Below are 17,312 nucleotides of genomic sequence, written 5' to 3'. Positions count from 1 at the left end.
CATCCAGGGAACAGGAGATTTGACGTTTCGGGCACAGGCCCTTCTTCAGGACTGAGCAGAGAGTGTTCAGCAGGAGACCCTCCTCTCTACCTTTTATCTTCTCCTGCTGAACACTCTCTGCTCATTCCTGAAGAAGGGCATGTGCCCGAAACGTCGAATCTTCTGTTCCCTAGATGCTGCCTGACCTGCTGTGCTGTTCCAGCAATAAAGTTTCAGCTTTGATCTCCAGCGTCTGCAGACCTCGCTTTCTCCTCCTTATATAATGGCATCACATTAACCACCCTCCAGTCTTCTGCCTCACCCATGGCTACCGATGATACAAATATCTTAGCAAGGTGCCCAGCAATCCCTTCCCTAGTTTCCCACAAAGTTCTAGGATACGCCTGATCAGTATAGGTTTCTTTTTCTGACCATGTGGTCGCTGCCTTTGTCTGTCTTCCTCCTTTTTAAAGTGCTGTTGTTTTGATCTTTTCTCTCCCAAAGTTCCAAAACAATGCAACAGCATATAAAACAGCAATGCCTGCTGCTGGAATTTGAGGATATCTCTTCCAACACTTAAAATACCTCAAAACAAAAGCAGCTCTTACAGCCACAATGTTTTCCTGTCCTCCATCTTGGATTACCCAGAATTCACTGGGAAGGATGTTGTCAAACTTGAAAGGATTTACAAGGATGTTGCCAGGGTTGGAGGATTTGAGCTACAGGCTGAGGCTATTTTCCCTGGAGCGACGGAGGCTGAGGGGTGAACTTATAGAAGTTTATTAAATCATGAAGGGCATGGATAGAGTAAATAGACACAAAGTCTTTTCCCTCGGTTGGAGAAATCCAGAACTAGAGGGCATAGGTTTCGGGTGAGAGGGGAAAAATTTAAAAGGCAATTTTTTCCTGTAGCGGGTGACGTGTATGGAATGAACTGCTAGAAGAAGTGGTGGAGGCTGGTACAATTATAACATTGAGAAGGCATCTGGATAGTTATATGGATAAGTAGGATTTAGAGGGATATGGGTCCAGATTAATTTAGGATATCTGGTTGGCATGAACAAGTTGGATCAAAGGGTCTATTTCCATGCTGTATATCTCTTTGACTATGACTCTATCAGGTCCCAGGGATTTATCAATCGTTTTAAGACGTCCAGCACCTCTTTCTCTGAAATATGGGCACTTAGAGACTTAGATGTGTACAGCCTATCCCTCAGGATTCCCTCCAACAACTTGCCCACCCCCGACATCAGACTCACTGGTCTATAGTTCCCTGGCTTGTCCTTACCATCTTTCTTAAATAATACCACATTAGCCAACCTCCAGTTATTTTGGCCCACATCCCTCCAAATCCTTTCTATTCATATACCCATCCAGATAACTTTTAAATGTTGTAATTGTACGAGCCTCCTCCACTTCCTCTGGCAGCTTGTTCCATACATGCACCACCCTTTTCATAAAAGGATTGCCCCTTCGGTCCCTTTTAAATCTTCTCTCACCGTAAACCTATGCCTTCTAGTTCTGGACTCCCCCACATCCAGGAAAAGACCTTGTCTATTTGCCCTATCCATGCCCCTCATGATTTTGTAAACCTCTAATAGGTTACTCCTCAGTCTCCGACGCTCCAGGGAAAACAGCCCCAGCCTATTCAGCCTCTCCCTTTAGCTCAAACAGTCCAATCCTGACACCATCCTTGTAAATCTTTTCAAGATATCACTTATATTTTTCCAAGTTCTCTAGTTTCCATACTCTTCTCCGCAGTAAGTACAGACTCTCATTTAGAATACTCCTTTTGCAATCTCTGTTTTACCCAAAGTGCCAAGTATTTGTAAAGTATGGTCACACATTTTGTATGTGACCATGTTGTATTATGTTGTAATGTGGCAGCCAAATTGTGCACAGTTGAGTGTGTGGTGCTGGAAAAGCACAGCAGGTGAGGCAAGATCTGAGGAGCAGGAGAATCGACATTTCAGGCAAAAGCCCTTCATCAGCCCTTCAAAAGCCCTCTCCTGATGAAGGGCTTTTGCCCGAAGCGTCAGTTCTCCTGCTCCTCAGATGTTGCCTGACCTGCCTGTGCTTTTGCAGCACCACACTCTTGACTCTGATCTCCAGTCATCTGCAGTCCTCAATTTCTTCATATTGTGCACAGCCAGTTCCCACAAACAACAAAAGTGATAATACCCTGGTAATCGGTTTCATTTTTTGTGAATAAACTGTGGATGCTGAAAATGTGAGTTTCTGAAGATGAGTCAAAACCGACACTAAACATTAGCTCTGTTTCTTTTTTCACAAATGCTACTAGAGCTACTGAGTTTCCCTAGCATTGTGTTTTTTTTCAGATTTATGATGTTGATTAATGGACCATTATTAGTTGTGATTACAGAATACTCTCCTGCTCTTCTTCAAATAAGTGTTATGGGATGTTTTGCTGAGGGAACAGATAGGAAAGGCAGCAGGTGACAGAAGGGCAGCACCCCCTCAGTACTGTACTGGAGGCTCAGCTCAGGTTTCAGTGCTGTTAAGCCTGCAGTGGTCCATGGATCTGCAGCCCATACACAGAGCAAATGACAGGAGTTCACATTTATGGACTGCAAAGGTTCAGAGCTGGCATCCTGAGACCAGAAATGTTACAATGAAGGCAATGAATGCACACAATTGTATGTGTACAGAGACTGGATAATTAGAAAAAAAAGCCTTTTGTTTATCTGCTGCTTTTCACAATCGATGTTTGAAATGTTATTGCACTTAAATGAGAGATTGATCTGCACATTTGCAAAGGACCAAAATCTAGACTTGAAAACACGTTCACAGCGATGGCTATGCATGTTGAAATACAGATGCACATATGCAGCTATTCACTTTGCCTACATGCACATGTGCACACATTCAAATGAAAATATATTAGCATGAGTACGAAGGTTTGTACGGTTGTATCTGACAATCACATCCTCAAATTCGCACAACAAATTTTCACAAAGAAGGTAGACACACACAATTAAGGATTATGCAAATGTATACTTACAACTGTGCATGTTCATGGATATAATCTTATGTTTACACACTCACCCAAGTGCAGAAGCCAAAACTCAAGCGAAAATATTTTTCTTTCAAAAATATTTGTTCATAAAAATATGTTTGTACACATGGTCAGTATAGCATTTTGGTTCTGTACAATAACATATAAAGAAACAAAGATTGGAATTTGACTCTATTCAACAAACGTCCCCTAGGTATTTTGTTTGCCTGTACAAGACCATGTTTACATATATTGAGGCACTGGGAGGGGTTGATAACTAAACAGATCCCCATTTTATTTAGATGGTGATCTTTCCTCACTGCATCTTGGTGGCAGCTGCTCCAAGCTTTATTGCATCCCTCAGCTCGTAGTATTGGAAGTTGGAAAGTGCCAGTCTGCTACACTCAAGATCATAGAATATTGAACAATATCGCACAGGCCCTTTGACCCTCGATGAATAAAGGAGGTACATTGGAAAATAGCGAATCTAAAGAAACCCCTAAATCTAATGAGTTTTGGAACAATCATTTCCTTGCTCTGGAAGGCTAGCAAGTTTTGAGCAGACTGAAGGGTGTCTTTCACTGAGTTGCTAGCTCTCCAAGCGAAGTCGATGTTTGTCTCAATGCGTGTCCCAGGGAACAGACCTTCAAGCACAGAATCCTGTGACATGGAGCTGCTCAGGATGAAAACTGCATCTTTCTCCAGACTTCCTTTGCAAAGGCATATTTCAGCAGGAGATGTGTGACGGTCTCAAACCCCTGCAGCCACTTTGACAGCAGTGTGTGGTGGTGCAAGGTCCAGGTTTACAAAAAGGATCTCACAGGTAATGTCCTTCTCACCACCAGCCAAATGACGTCTCGGTGCTTGTTGGAAAATTCTGATGATGAAGCATTCAGCTAAATAACTTTGACAGTTTGCTCAGGGAACAACGTGACAGGATCCACCCTGTCTTTTTCCCACCGAGGCTTGAGAACACTACGTGCTGACCACTTCTGGATGGACTTGTGGTCAAAGGTGTTTTTCTCCATAAATTTCTCCACAAAGAACCGATGGTATGGAACAGTCCAACTACTTGGTGCATTCTGCAGCAACAAGGCGTGTCCCATCGTTAGCAACACCTCAGTATGTAGTGACACTTGGTGTTTATGTACTGAGGGTCTACGCACAATTTGACGCAGCCACACAAAGGTGGCCATCAGGATGAAGATGGCACTGGGTATGTTGTCCCATCCCCGCCTGCTAATCCAGAGATAAACACAAGAGGCACATACTCGGGCACGCTGTCTGCATGCAATCTCTCACATAGTGTCAATTAGTTCTTATATTTTTCTGTTTCACTTAAAGTTATGAGATTCTTTTCACTCTTTAAAGTAAAGCTCCTTTGGTGACTGTGTTTGGAAATTGGTGAGCTGTCAGGTTTGTTTTCGACATGCTCTGCACAGTTATTTATTGCTTTGTTTGTGGTCAAAACTGGGTGCAGCTGTGCTGGTGATTGGTAGCTCTTTCAAGCCTCCAGAAACTTGGCTCTACCACAACAGCAGCAGCAGCAGCTCATGGGCACTGCCCCATGCTTACACTCATTCCTGCGCTTAGAAAACAGCTGACGACTGTCTGCACTTTATGGACTTTAAAGCGACTTATTGGAACACAGAATCTTTGCACAGCGAAAGTACGTTACTTTGATATAATGCCCCCCCCCATTGATTTAGCTGGTTCTGAGCACCAGCAAATGACAGGAATCAGTAATAAATTGAGGAAATCTAAGGGTCGTGTTGGCTCAAAGTACCTGTACAGCTGCCAGCTCCACATCAAAGACATGGCACTTGCTCTTATCCCATTGTCTTGCAGTTTTCCCGCGAACTTTTGATCTTGGCTGATGAAAAGCATCAAAGTCCTGAGCGGAGGATTAAGTGGGGAATGTGGATGACTCTGAGGGTGGGGGGTGAATTTGGGTCTTCTGGATCTTGGTTTCGGGTAGATTCGCCTGAGAATCTATTGGGCTGTGGAGGGTAGAACTCGTGTAAGTAAATCCTCTTCAGCCCTGATTGTGGAGCATTTTGGATGTTGCAGGGTGATACATTGCCCAGTTACTGTAGACATTCCAGCCTTTCATACTCAATCCTGGAAGAGCTCAATTTTGTTGAGAATAAATCTTGGCCCCTAGCTTTCAGGGTGGTGTTTGTGTTTATTTTCTGACTGGGGTCTAAGCTGTCTTGTACAGAGAACAGAAACCTGTCTCCATGACTTGACATCACCAATCCTAGGACCCGGTGGCAGCTGGAAATCCCCAACATCCCTTCACCTGAAATAATTTTGAAACAACCTTCCCCTTTTTAATTGGCACCCATTCTGAAAGTTACAGCTCACCCACCAATGGCAATGCACACTCTGGTTTTAAGCATCCGTTGTAACTCAGTGACAGTCTTATATCATAGACAGCAGTTTTTCAGTTCCACACCCATGTCAGGGATTCGAGCTCATGGTCCACCTGTGTAAACCTGATAGAATGTTGTGCTGTAAGAGGTGCCTCCCTCAGGACAGACTATAAACTGAGATTCTGTCTCCTCTCTAGTGCTGATGGAAAATCCCCCTTGACACTTAGAAGAAAAGTTAGGGAATTTCCACTGAAGTTCTGACCGATCTTTAACCACATTATGAAATTGGAGCATCTCACTTGTGTTTTGAATGACATGTCATGTGTAGAATATAGTCTAATTGAATTTAGAGATTGAGGAAATGGACACAGAAGGCTCTGAAGATATGAATGTGAAACCTGGGGAAACATGGAAGGATAAACAACTAGTTCAGGAGTGGTCTAAATGTCCAAGCAAATTGGAACCTGGAAACTGCGCTCCTAAACTGGTTAATGATTTGACTATTGTTAAATTGGACTGTTGTTATCATGTTTTATTCTTAATATTTTATGGCCATAAAGTACAGCTCAGAACTAACCCGATGGATACCGTGGTATTACTTCCATGACATTGTTGGACGTTTGTGGCCATTCCATTATTTAGTCTTAAGTTCTCTGGTAAAAAAAAATGTCTCTTCAACCACAGCCTCTTCAAGTTCCAAAAGTTGTCATAACCAGTGAAGTACCTTCATTGTTGTAAGGTTGGAAATATAGCAGCCAATTTGCACACAGTAAGTTTCCAAAATTAACAATTAGATAATCAGATTGTCTCTTTTTACATAAAAATAAAGACTGAGTCTTGGGCTAACATCTCAATGAGCATAGCATCATAGAAACTAACTGCATGGAAGGAAACCATTCCGCCCATCATGTCAGCACTGGCTAATGAGCCATCCAGTCCAATCCCATTTACCAGCCTCTAGCTTAAGATACTTAAAGTGTACATCCACATTTAATGCTTTTCAGTAGCTCAGTTGGTAGATTGGAAGACTGTAGAGTTCATAAAAACATCCTCAGGTCACTGGTTCAATTCCAGTTCAAAGGAAATTAATTTAATTACTGGGGCTCTTGTGGCACAATAATAGTGTCTCTAACTTTGGGCCAGGAGCCCAAGGTTCAAGTCCCACCTGCTCCAGAAGGATGAAGAAGCATCTGATTGAAACTTACTGAATACTGAGCCGCCTCAATAGAGTGGACATGGAGATGATGTTTCCAATAATAGAGATTAGGACCTGAGAGCACAGCCTCAGAGTGAAGGGGCAAACTTTAGAACTGAGATGAAGAGGACTTTCTTCAGTCAGAGGGTACTGAATCTGTGGAACTGATCACCAAAGAGGGCTGTGGAGGCTAAGTCATTGAGTGTCTTTAAGACAGGTTCTTGACTGGTAAAGGGATTAAGGGGAGAAGATGGGAATGGGGTTGAGAAACATATCAGCCATGAGTGAATGGCAGAGCATACAAGATGGGCTGAATGTCCTAATTCTGCTCCTTTATCTTTAAATACTTTCTTAAATGTGATACCACACTGCTCTTTCAATTAGTGAGTTCAAGACTCCCATTACAAGACTTCCCATTATCTTTGGGTGAAAATCTTCACTCTAAACATTGTATTTCTTACCCCTAAATCCACATTTACCCATACGATTGGGGCTCCTCCCACTCATTCTCCCTACACCCTTGTTTGAAAGAAAGAAATCTGATTCTGGGGTGAGATCATTTGAAAGCTTCTGGATTTGAAACCTGCATAATATTATGGCTCATTGATCCAGAGCTGACAAGGTGCTGCCATTGGCTTTCAGGTTAGAGAAAAGAGAGGGATTCAAGATTCCAAGAGTTGATGACAGTCCTGTGGGCCTCCCCATCATTCCGTACCTTTCTGTGGGGGAACCTTTGCTCATTCCTCTTCCATACCCCTCAAGCTCCTTGATGGAGAAAGTGTCAAGGCTATGTATGAGATGGGGTTGAACCTCACAGCTTACTGTGGTGAAATGAGCTGGCTCCCTCTTACAAAGTAAACTCGCATTTGTGGTGACCACTAGGCAGAGCTAGAGAGAGGGCCTGGAACTGGCTAATGAAATGTATTCTACCAATAGGGGATTGCCACCAGTGAGCACAAGAAGTAGAAGGAATAGTGTATGTAACTGGTGCATAATTCATCTCATGCAAGATACAGTGTAGAGCATGGTGTCCAGTTAGGTTAATTATCAAAGGGAATCTGAAAAGAATATCTCAGTTCCTCCAGCTCCTGCATTCTTTAATTGTTTTCCATAAAAAGAGGAGGGGCATGACTTGGGGGGTTAATCTTTTTCCTATCCAATATTTCTGTATATGCATAACCCAATTTCTTTTTACTTCCTAGCCTTTTGCAACAGATTGCAGACAGTTCAGGTCCAGAGCAGTGGCGCAATCAGCAGGCTTTTGAGATTCATGGTATCTTCCGGTTCGTGGACATGAGCGAGGATTTTACAGAAGGTAAGAGCCATCAAGTGGCAGGAATACCCCAAACCGATTCACAAGTGGCTAAAGTATCAGATGCAACTATTTGGTTGGTTTCTTGCTACTCCGCATGTCTTGAGACAGCTTGCCCAGAGGATCCATCTGATAGAGATAGGTCATCCATTCCTAGACTTTCACCAAAACTACTGTTGAAGTAGGCACTCAAGTGGGATGAAGTCTGCAGAATCATTCCAGCTGTCTTGCTCTGTGGGTCATGTTATGGATAGTGATATCTCTCAACAGTTCCACTAAGGAATGCCCTAGCACAAGAGGAAAGATAGCAATCCTCGGAATGTGACTTACTCTTCATTTAATCCGGCTCATCAGTGGAGGCAGACATTCAGAGCACTGGCTGCTAAGACTTATGCCAGTGTCAGAACATTGGATGAGAGAAGAAGACTTCAGTTAAATCCAGATGTAATGGGGGAATGTGTTTGCATCTGGCAGATGATCATTCATAGAAACAGATGATAGATAGTTAGGATGATCCAGTAGAATATACAAACTCCACGTGTGTCCTTCTGCAAGAGCTTGTCTAAATCTCAGAACCAGATCATGATTCTAAATTGTATGTGAGCTTTAATGATCTTAGTTATCAGATAAACCAAGAGATTATAGCCTTTGTACTCAATAAAAATGCATATTTGGGAACCATTTGATTAAGTTCTTTGAAATAATGGAGATAAATAGGTTTTGCAGTGTGTTAAGTAATCACAGACATTGAGTATCAGGAGAATTTTCTTCTCTTTGCTTTGTCTTGGGTCTATTTAGTGATTAGTGGTAGAGAATACACCACAGTGCAGTATCCACAGAAGAGGCTCTGATTTTTGTAACTAGCATTTATTGTAATAAGAGCAACTACATGTAGTAAGACATAATTGCTGGGGCGCTCAGGAGCAGATACAGACACATCTGCACCCTCAGATGCACGTGCTTTAACAGCTAGGGTAGAGCATTGGATCTGCAAATGCAGACAAAAGTATCTAGTTTTAGCAATAGTGTACTTAAAACATATTTAATTGGCCGAAAAGTGTCCCAGAGCATTGTGCCTAAGTAAAAATGTTATCTACACCAATCCTGTCTTCCTTTTGCATGTCCTGCAAGCACCATAATGTTCAATTTCCTCTCCATGTCTCTCACTGCCCCGACTAGGACATATATCATTGTTCTTCCTAATTTCTGAATCAAAGTCTGGAGCTCCCTACCTAACAGGAACACTACGTGGATGGCAGCAATGCATCGGAAAGACCTGTGGTAAGGCTTGGCTTTGTCAATGACATCCATGCCAATAGCAAACCATTAAAAAAAATGAGCAATGGAATTGGTGTCATTTTTAGAGGGAGGATTGGGGTTGTGAATGCATGGAATGCGTTGCCAGCTGTGGTGGTGGAAGCAGTCATTGGGGACATTTAAGTGACTGCTGGACATGCACATGGATAGTAGTGAGTTGAGGAGTGCATAAGTTAAGTTGCTATATTTTACATTAGGATTAAATCTCTGCACAACATTGTGAGCGAAAGGGCCTGCTCTGTGCTGTACTTTTCTATGTACTATGACAGGGAAATTATTCTAAACCTGTATCAAGCTTTGGTTAGACAACAACTAGAGCATTGTCTGCAGTTTTGGTCGTTGTACTTTAAAAATAATACAAAGAGGGGTTACAGTGAAGATGTACCAGGATGATATCATAAATAAGTAGGTATATATCAGGAAAACATTGTCAGACAGTCTCTTTTACCTTGAAAAGAGAAGGTTTAGAAGGAACCTTTAAAATGAATTTTAATAGTGGATAGATGGATTATTTCCTCTTGTAGAGACCAGCATAATTAAAGGCCTTCAATATAAAATAGTAACCACGATATCCAGTAGAGAATTCAAAAGAAACTTAGAATGGCAAAAATGTGGAAACTGCTGAATTTTTCAAGCAAAGTTTGCTGCCTTTAAGGGAAAGCTAGACAAGTGAGGGAGAAGGGAGTGGAGATGCAACGATAGATTTAAATGAAGAAGCTCAAGTGGAACATGAAGTGGAACATTTCTGGCTGGGCTGAATGGCCTGTATCTGTAACCTTGTATAAGGTGGTATATTCTATTTAGGCATATATGAATAACAAGAATTCAACTGCAGGGTTAGATCATGCCCTGGTCAGTGCTAACTTTCTTTTGTAACAGAGGTGTATGAAACTGAAGGTTCTGGAGCAATTCTGTGTAGAGGGGATAGCAAGCTAACATTTAGAGTCTGGTATGACTCTTCCTCAGAACAGCATCTCCAATACTTTGTTTTTATTTGAAGTGAATTTTTTTTAACCATTAGCAAAGACTAACCGTGACTATTATATTCTCACCCAAATCAGGCAAGTATGGGGCACCCATGAGTGTATACTGTGGAAGGATACGGAATAATGAAGCAGAGTTCAGTCTTGTTCGCAGTAACAGCGTGGATTCTAATCTCCATTTACAGGCGGGAGGTTGGCTCTCCAAAGGCAAAGGTAAAAATGGAAATTTTTGTGGGTCAAGTTAGTGCTGTTGGTTAGACACTCCTTCAATACTGCAAACCTGGGTTTAATGCAGCCATTTGGGAAATGGTCTGTTCTGTCTGGAATATAGGAAAATTTGAAAGAGGAGTCAGTCATTTAATCCCTCACCTGCTCCGCTATTCAATTAGACCATATCTGATCTGGAACTCCACTTTATACTTACCTCCTCTCCTTCCAATGTAATCTTGCACCAGTTTATTGAGTATGGTCTTTGAAAGCTTAGATACTTCCAGCTGACACAGTCTTTTGAGAAAGGGAATTCCAAATTTCTGTTGTCAGTTAAGTACCAGATTACCAACCTGCTCTGCTGGCGGGAGAGGTCCTGTGTAAAGCAAGTGTCAGCCAGGGAGAGACTGCGGGATGGGGCTGGTCTGATCATCTGAAATGATCAAGATGCAGTAGGTTGAGCTTCATCAGGGCTGAGGTCAAAACATATTGCTGGGGGATGAGTAGAGAGAGCTTTCCTCTGCATCATAACCTGAGGTAAAGCTGACCTGTGAACATGCTCTAGGTGCCAAAAATAGGAAAGTGTCAGTGTTTTAGTACCTTCAAGCCCATCTTGCTGAGCATGAACATCATTTCATCCTATTTTGATACGTTTTCGCTCTCTGGATGCATGATAGCTAGTGCACATTTAAAAATCTGACATTGATAGGTTTTTTTTAATTTCTAAAGTAAATTTGTTGTGTGCTTGGAGGAAATAAACCTGCAGGTGGGAGAGGCAGAACTGACTGGATTGCTGTACTTACAGTAAGTCTGAAGGGATTCGATGGGCTGAATGGCCTCATTCCGTGCTGTAATGAATCTCCAAATTTGCCTGAAAGAGGTGGAAGCAATGCATCTTGTGGGAGCGGTACTGTGGCTCGGTGGTTAGCATTGCTGCCTCACAGCACCAGGGACCCAGTTCAATTCCCAGCCTTGGGTGACTGGGTGACTGTCTGTGTGGAGTTTGTACATTCTCCCATGTCTGCGTGAATTTCCTACCACAATCCAAAGATGTGTAGGTTAGGTTGATTGGCCATGCTAAATTGCCCTTAGTGTCCAGGGATGTGAAGGCTAGGTGGACTAGCCATGAGAAATAGGGTTGCAGAGACAGGGTAGAATGGTAGGTCTGGGTGGGGATGATGTTTGCACCTGGGTGTGGACTCGATGGGCTGAATGGTCTGCTTCCACACTGTAACTTAAGTACAACAATGCATTTATATAGTGTCTTTAATGGAATTAGATCTTCCAAGTCTCTTGAGTGGTAAAAACCATCTGACACCAAATCACAATATTTTGACAAGTTTGGTCATAGAGAGAGGTTCTAAGAAGTATCTTAAAGCAAGAAAATGAGATACAAAGGCAGAGAGAAAGAGGGAGGGTAGGCTATGAACATGGCTATCGTTAGTGGAATTTAAAATTGGGAATGTTCAAGAGGCCAAAAAGTGAAGAATTAGAATCACTGTGAACAAATTGACATCTTATCACTCCCCCACTTCTGGTTCTCTTGCCAATGATCGTAAACCTGTGTCGTTATTGACCCTGTTGCTAGTGGAGACAGCTTCTCCTGATCTATTTTATGAAAACCCTTCATGATTCTGAATGCCAGAGAAAGGCAACCAGTTAATGTTTCAGGTTTTGTGATATTGTTCTCGCTTCACGATGCTGCCTAACCTGCCAAGCGTTTCTAGCATTTTATTTTCCATATGAAAGTTGATGGGAATTGTTTGCAGTGTTTACTGATGGAGCTTTTGTTCTTTAAGAGCAGTGGACTCTACTAACCCTCGTGTTTTCTGCAGCCATTCTTTAGTCCAGTCTGAACTTGCCCCTAAAGAAAACCTGTTTTGTAAAGAGCACTGAGGGAGGTCAGCAGTCCGTGGGTGGCTGGCTTTTGGACAGTAATAATTTCTATCACTTTCTGTATGGCAGCAGATTACAGGCTGCTTCTCATGTTCATGGCTACAGTGTGAAGCTGGACTGGGCTGAGACAGAGGTAGACGGTGGCCATCCCTCCCTCGATACGCTTCAACTTAAAAACAAACTCAAACGACGAATGTCTGAAATCCTGCCACAAAAGAGTAAGTTCCATCTGCAAGGATTGGCATTTCTCTTTCCTCTTTTTGGTCCTCACCTCCTCCTGTCCTTTGTACTTTCCCTTTATTTTGTCCTTAGTCTCACTTTTCTTCTCAGCATCATTTCTAAGCTGACTACCTCACCCTCTCTGTCCAGTTTTTCACTGTCTCTACTCCTTCACTCTGCCTCTGTTTTTGATCTTCCTGCCCTCATTATAAGTTTTTATCTCTCTTTGTTCACTGCTTCTTTCCTCACCACCCTGTGCTCTCTCTCCTCTCGCTTTTTCTCTCTCCCTCTCTGCTCACTGTCACTGAAGCTTGTTTATTTTAACCCAACGTTGCACTTTCTCTTTAGTTCTTCTTTCTCACTGGTCATTTTTCACCTTCCTTTACCTCATTCTGAGTTTCTCATTTCCTTTCTCCCCTCTTTTTTCATAATTCCTTTTCTCTTTCCTACTTTTCCTCATTTCCTTTCTCTCTCTGTCTCTGACTTCTCTTTTGCTTTCTTGCTTTTCCACATCTCTCTCTCTTCCTCTCTCTCATTCCCTTTATCAGTATCTCTTTCCATTTTGCCACTCTCGCTTCCTTTCCCTTCTTCCTTGCCACCCCTCTCTACTGTGGTTCTCATCATGTTTCCCTCCGTCCCTTTGATTTTACTCTCACGTCTTTCCACATAAGATGCAAAACAATTTCTACATAATTGTAAATGATCACAATATGCTTTAAGTGCCTGTAAGATCCAGTATGGCCCATGGCCAAGACTGTTAGTACCTGCTGGAGCATTACATCCAAGAGTCATAGAGATATACAGCATAGAAACATTGGTCCAACCCCTCCATGTCAACCAGATGTCCCAAATAAATCTAGTCCCATGTGCCAACATTTAGCTCATATCCATCTTAAACCCTTCATATTCATATACCAATCTAGATGTCTTATAAATGTTGTTCCAGCCTCCACTACCTCATGCACCCTCTGCATGAAAAAGTTTCCTCTTCGATCCCTTTTAAATCTTTCCCCTCTCACTCTAAACTTATGCCTTCTAGTTTTGGACTTCCCCCACCCCTGGGAAAAGACCATGTCTATTTATCCTAATCATGCCACTCATGATTTTATAAGCCTCAGTCTCCGATGCACCAGGGAAAATAGCTCTAGTCTATGCAGTCTCTGCCTTTAGCTCAAACCCTCTGACCCTCTGATTCTGTTTCACAATGGGACCTGTGTTTCACTGAAAGAAGGGGCTCGATTCTGTAAATTAATGTCCAACTTTTCAGGCTTCCTAAATCGCTTTTTGTGTAATGAGGGAGAGAGAAATAAATGCAAGTGGGACAATATTCTGTCTTGGATATTTATTTCTTGTGTTGGTTTAGACCCTGTTAAACAGAAGTTGCCTTTTCTCCAAATGTCCAACTAATTCTCCAGTTTAGCCCTCTATCTGAATACAGACCAAGGTTTTTCTATCAATATTGAAGGTTTGTACCTATGTTTTAAAAAAAAAAGTAATTAATGAGACATGGGCCATCACTGGCTGGTCAGTATTCATTTCCTCTCCCTTGTTGCAAGATGATTAGGGGGTTAGATAGGGTCGACAGTATGAACCTTTTCCCGCGTATTGAGTCGGGTATTACAAGGGGGCATAGCTTTAAATTAAGGGGGGGTAGATATAGGACTGATGTTAGGGGTAGGTTCTTCACTCAGCGAGTCGTTAGTTCATGGAATGCCCTGCCAGTAACAGTGGTGGACTCTCCCTCTTTATGGGCATTTAAGAGGGCATTGGATAGGTATATGGAGGATAGTGGGTTAGTGTAGTTTAGGTGGGCTTGGATCGGCGCAACATCGAGGGCCCAAGGGCCTGTACTGCGCTGTATTCTTCTATGTTCTATGTTCTATGTTCTATGTTGCCTTTGAGAAGATGGTGGTGAGCTATCTTCTTGAAATCATGCTGTAGGTAGAACACAATGCCCTCTGGGTGGGAATTCTAGGATTGTGACCCAGCGACACTCAAGGAACAATGATATATTTCCAATTCAGGATGGTGTGAGACTTGGACAGAACTTGCAGGTTGTGGTGTTTCATGTATCTGCTGCCCTTGTCCTTCTAGATGCTGCTTCTGAGCATTGGTGGTTGAGGGAGTGGATGTTTGTTGATGCCAATCGAGTGGGCTGCTTTGTCTAGGATGGTTTCAAGCTTCTTGAGTGTTGCTGGAGCTGCAATCATTCAGGCAAGTGGGAGTATACTATCACACCTCCTGAGTTGTGTCTTGTCAGGCTTTGGGGAGGCAAGAAATATGTTACTCATTGCAGTATTCCTAACCCCTGACCTTCTCTTGTAGCCAAAGTATTTGTAGCCAAAGTATTTGTAGCCAATGGTAACCCCTCCACACACACCGCATATTGATAGTGGATGATTCAGTAATGGTAGCACCATTGATTGTCAAGGGGCAGTGTTTAGATTGTCCCTTATTGAAGATTGTCAATATCATCTTATTGAAGATGATCATTTGTGTGGTGTGAATATTACTTACCACCTGTCAGCCCAAGCCTGGATATTGTCCAGATCTTGTTGCATTTGATCATGGATTGCATCAGTATCTGCGGAGTTGCAAATAGTGCTGAATGTTCTGCAATTATCAGCGAACTGACCGTATGATGGAGGGAAGGTCATTGATGAAGCAGCTAAAGATGGTTGGGCTGAGGAATTCTTGCAGAATTGCTTGGTATCTCAGGAGGGAGCTGAGATGGATCGTCCAATCTGACATCATTGAGCGTGGGATGTCTGTTGAGCCTGCCCTGCAGTAAGTAACTTACTTTCATCTCAGCTCTTTTGTCCAAGTTTGAACCAAGGCTGTAACATGTCAGGAACTGAGTGGCCCTGGCGGAACCTGAACAGAGTGTCAATGAGCACATGCTTGCTGACCAAGCACTGTTTGATAGCAGTGCTGATGGCATCTTCCATCAGTTTACTTGGCACTCCTAACTGAAGATTACTGTGAATGCTTCAGTCTTCTCTTTTGCACTGATGTGCTGGACTCCCCCATTATTGAAGATGGGGATATTTGTAGGGCTTCTCCTCCAGTGAATTGTTTAACTTGGGCTTGGAATCCTGAGTAATTCACCTCCTGATTCCCCAAAACCTGTCCACAAGTCAGGAATGTGATGGAATATTCCCAATAAATCTGTATGAGTGCAGATCCAACAACATTCAAGATGTTTGGCACTATCCAGGGCAAAGTCTGATTTATTGGCATCACATCTGTAAACATCCAAATTCTCCACCATTGATGCTTAGAAGCAGCAGCAGTACATCTACAAGATGTACTGATACAACTCGCCAAGGCCCCTTAGACAGTATTTTCCAAACACTCAGCATGATGTGGGAATATATTGATACTCTTTCGCTGTTGCTGGGTCAAAGCTCCTACCTCCCCAGCAGCATTGTTAGTGTACCTACATCACATGGACTGCTGAGGTTTGAAAACTAGCTCACTATTTCATTCTCAAAGGCAAGTAAAAGCTTGTCAGTAATGCCCATATCCTGAACAAATTTTAAAAATATATTCCTATATTTTGGGTAGTGCAAATCATTGATAGAGAAGTAATTATTGTTATGAAGAAAGAGAAAAAGACAGATACTGTTTGCAGGAACCTGCTGTGTTTCCTACAAAAATCCAACTTTGATTGTGAAATAGATGCATTCAGGAACCTTTACTCAATACAAAGTCTCTCTCTCTCTTTTTCTTTAATTTTCTCTGACTAGAATATACATCTACCTGGCAATCTCAAACTTTCCTTACCAACTACACTCAAAATTTTGCACCGTGTAATGGTGTAACATGTTTGTGGATCTGTAGCTTTAAGAGGAGTTCCTTACCGAAATCTTTTCACAAGGGCATTGAAGTTCATTGAAGGATAGTTAGTTTGGGGCAGAAGTCATGGGTAGTGGCGAGATTGGTTTCCATGCCTTTCCCAGCCCAGCTGTATTGACAGATTGGTTTCACCAGAGAGAATGTGTTTAATTTCTCTGCTCATTTACTGGAACCTGCACCCTCCCAATGTTATACAATTATACAGTACAATTCAAAATAGCACAGGAACAGGTCTTTCAGCCCACTAAGCCTGTGCCAATTCTGATTCTTAGTTGACCCACTAATTATTGGCCATGCATGGTTTCTATCCCTCTGTTCGTCTCCTGTTCATGTTTATCAAGATACGCTTTCAACGTTGCTAACGTGCCCGCTTCCACCACCTCCACTGGTCGTGCATTCCAGGCACCCACCACCCTCTGGGTGAACAGCTTCCTCGTACTTCTCCCCAAACACTCCCCCTCTCACCTTGAACCTGTGTCCTCTTGATGATCTTTCCACTCGATCTGTACAACTCATAATTCTGTGGATCTCTGTGGTCGTCCCTTGGCCTCCATCTTTCCATTGAAAATAATCCAAATTTATCCAACCTGACCTCATAACTAAAACCCTCCAGACCAGACAACAACCTGGTAAATCATCACTGCACTCTCTCTGAAGTATCCACGTTTTTCTGATAGTGTGGTGACCAGAACTGTATGCAATATTCCAAAAACAGCCCTAACTAAAGTTTTGTACAGCTATAACACAACTTCCCAATTTTTATATTCCAAGCCTTGGCCGATGAAAGCAAGTGTGCTGTATGTATTCTTGACCACCTTATCCCCCTGTGTTGCCACTTTCAGGGATCTGTGGACCTGTACACCCAGATCCCTCAGTATGTCAATGCACCTAAGGGTTCTGCCATTTATTCAAGGAGAAAGTGAGGACTGCAGATGCTGGAGATCAGAGCTGAAAA

The 17,312-nt window shown here is 42.5% G+C and overlaps 1 protein-coding gene across 6 annotated transcripts in view; it reads left to right on the top strand.

Moving 5' to 3' along the window:
* LOC122548488 (TOG array regulator of axonemal microtubules protein 2-like) overlaps nt 1-17,312 on the top strand; it is a 126,994-nt gene that overhangs the window by 42,896 nt on the left and 66,786 nt on the right. For 3 of the 6 annotated variants that reach the window (XM_043687207.1, XM_043687206.1, XM_043687208.1), the window contains 2 exons: nt 7,768-7,880; nt 10,256-10,390. In XM_043687207.1, the coding sequence (XP_043543142.1) occupies nt 7,768-7,880; nt 10,256-10,390 (248 nt within the window). Of the gene's footprint in view, nt 1-7,767; nt 7,881-10,255; nt 10,391-12,349; nt 12,499-17,312 lie in introns of those variants that run through there. The other 3 variants (XM_043687211.1, XM_043687209.1, XM_043687210.1) reach the window with 3 other exon arrangements.

This window comes from Chiloscyllium plagiosum, chromosome 3 (assembly GCF_004010195.1).
Source record: "Chiloscyllium plagiosum isolate BGI_BamShark_2017 chromosome 3, ASM401019v2, whole genome shotgun sequence".
Taxonomy (NCBI): domain Eukaryota; kingdom Metazoa; phylum Chordata; class Chondrichthyes; order Orectolobiformes; family Hemiscylliidae; genus Chiloscyllium; species Chiloscyllium plagiosum.
Note: the sequence above shows the minus strand (reverse complement) of the source record. Positions and strands in the feature narration are given on the sequence as shown.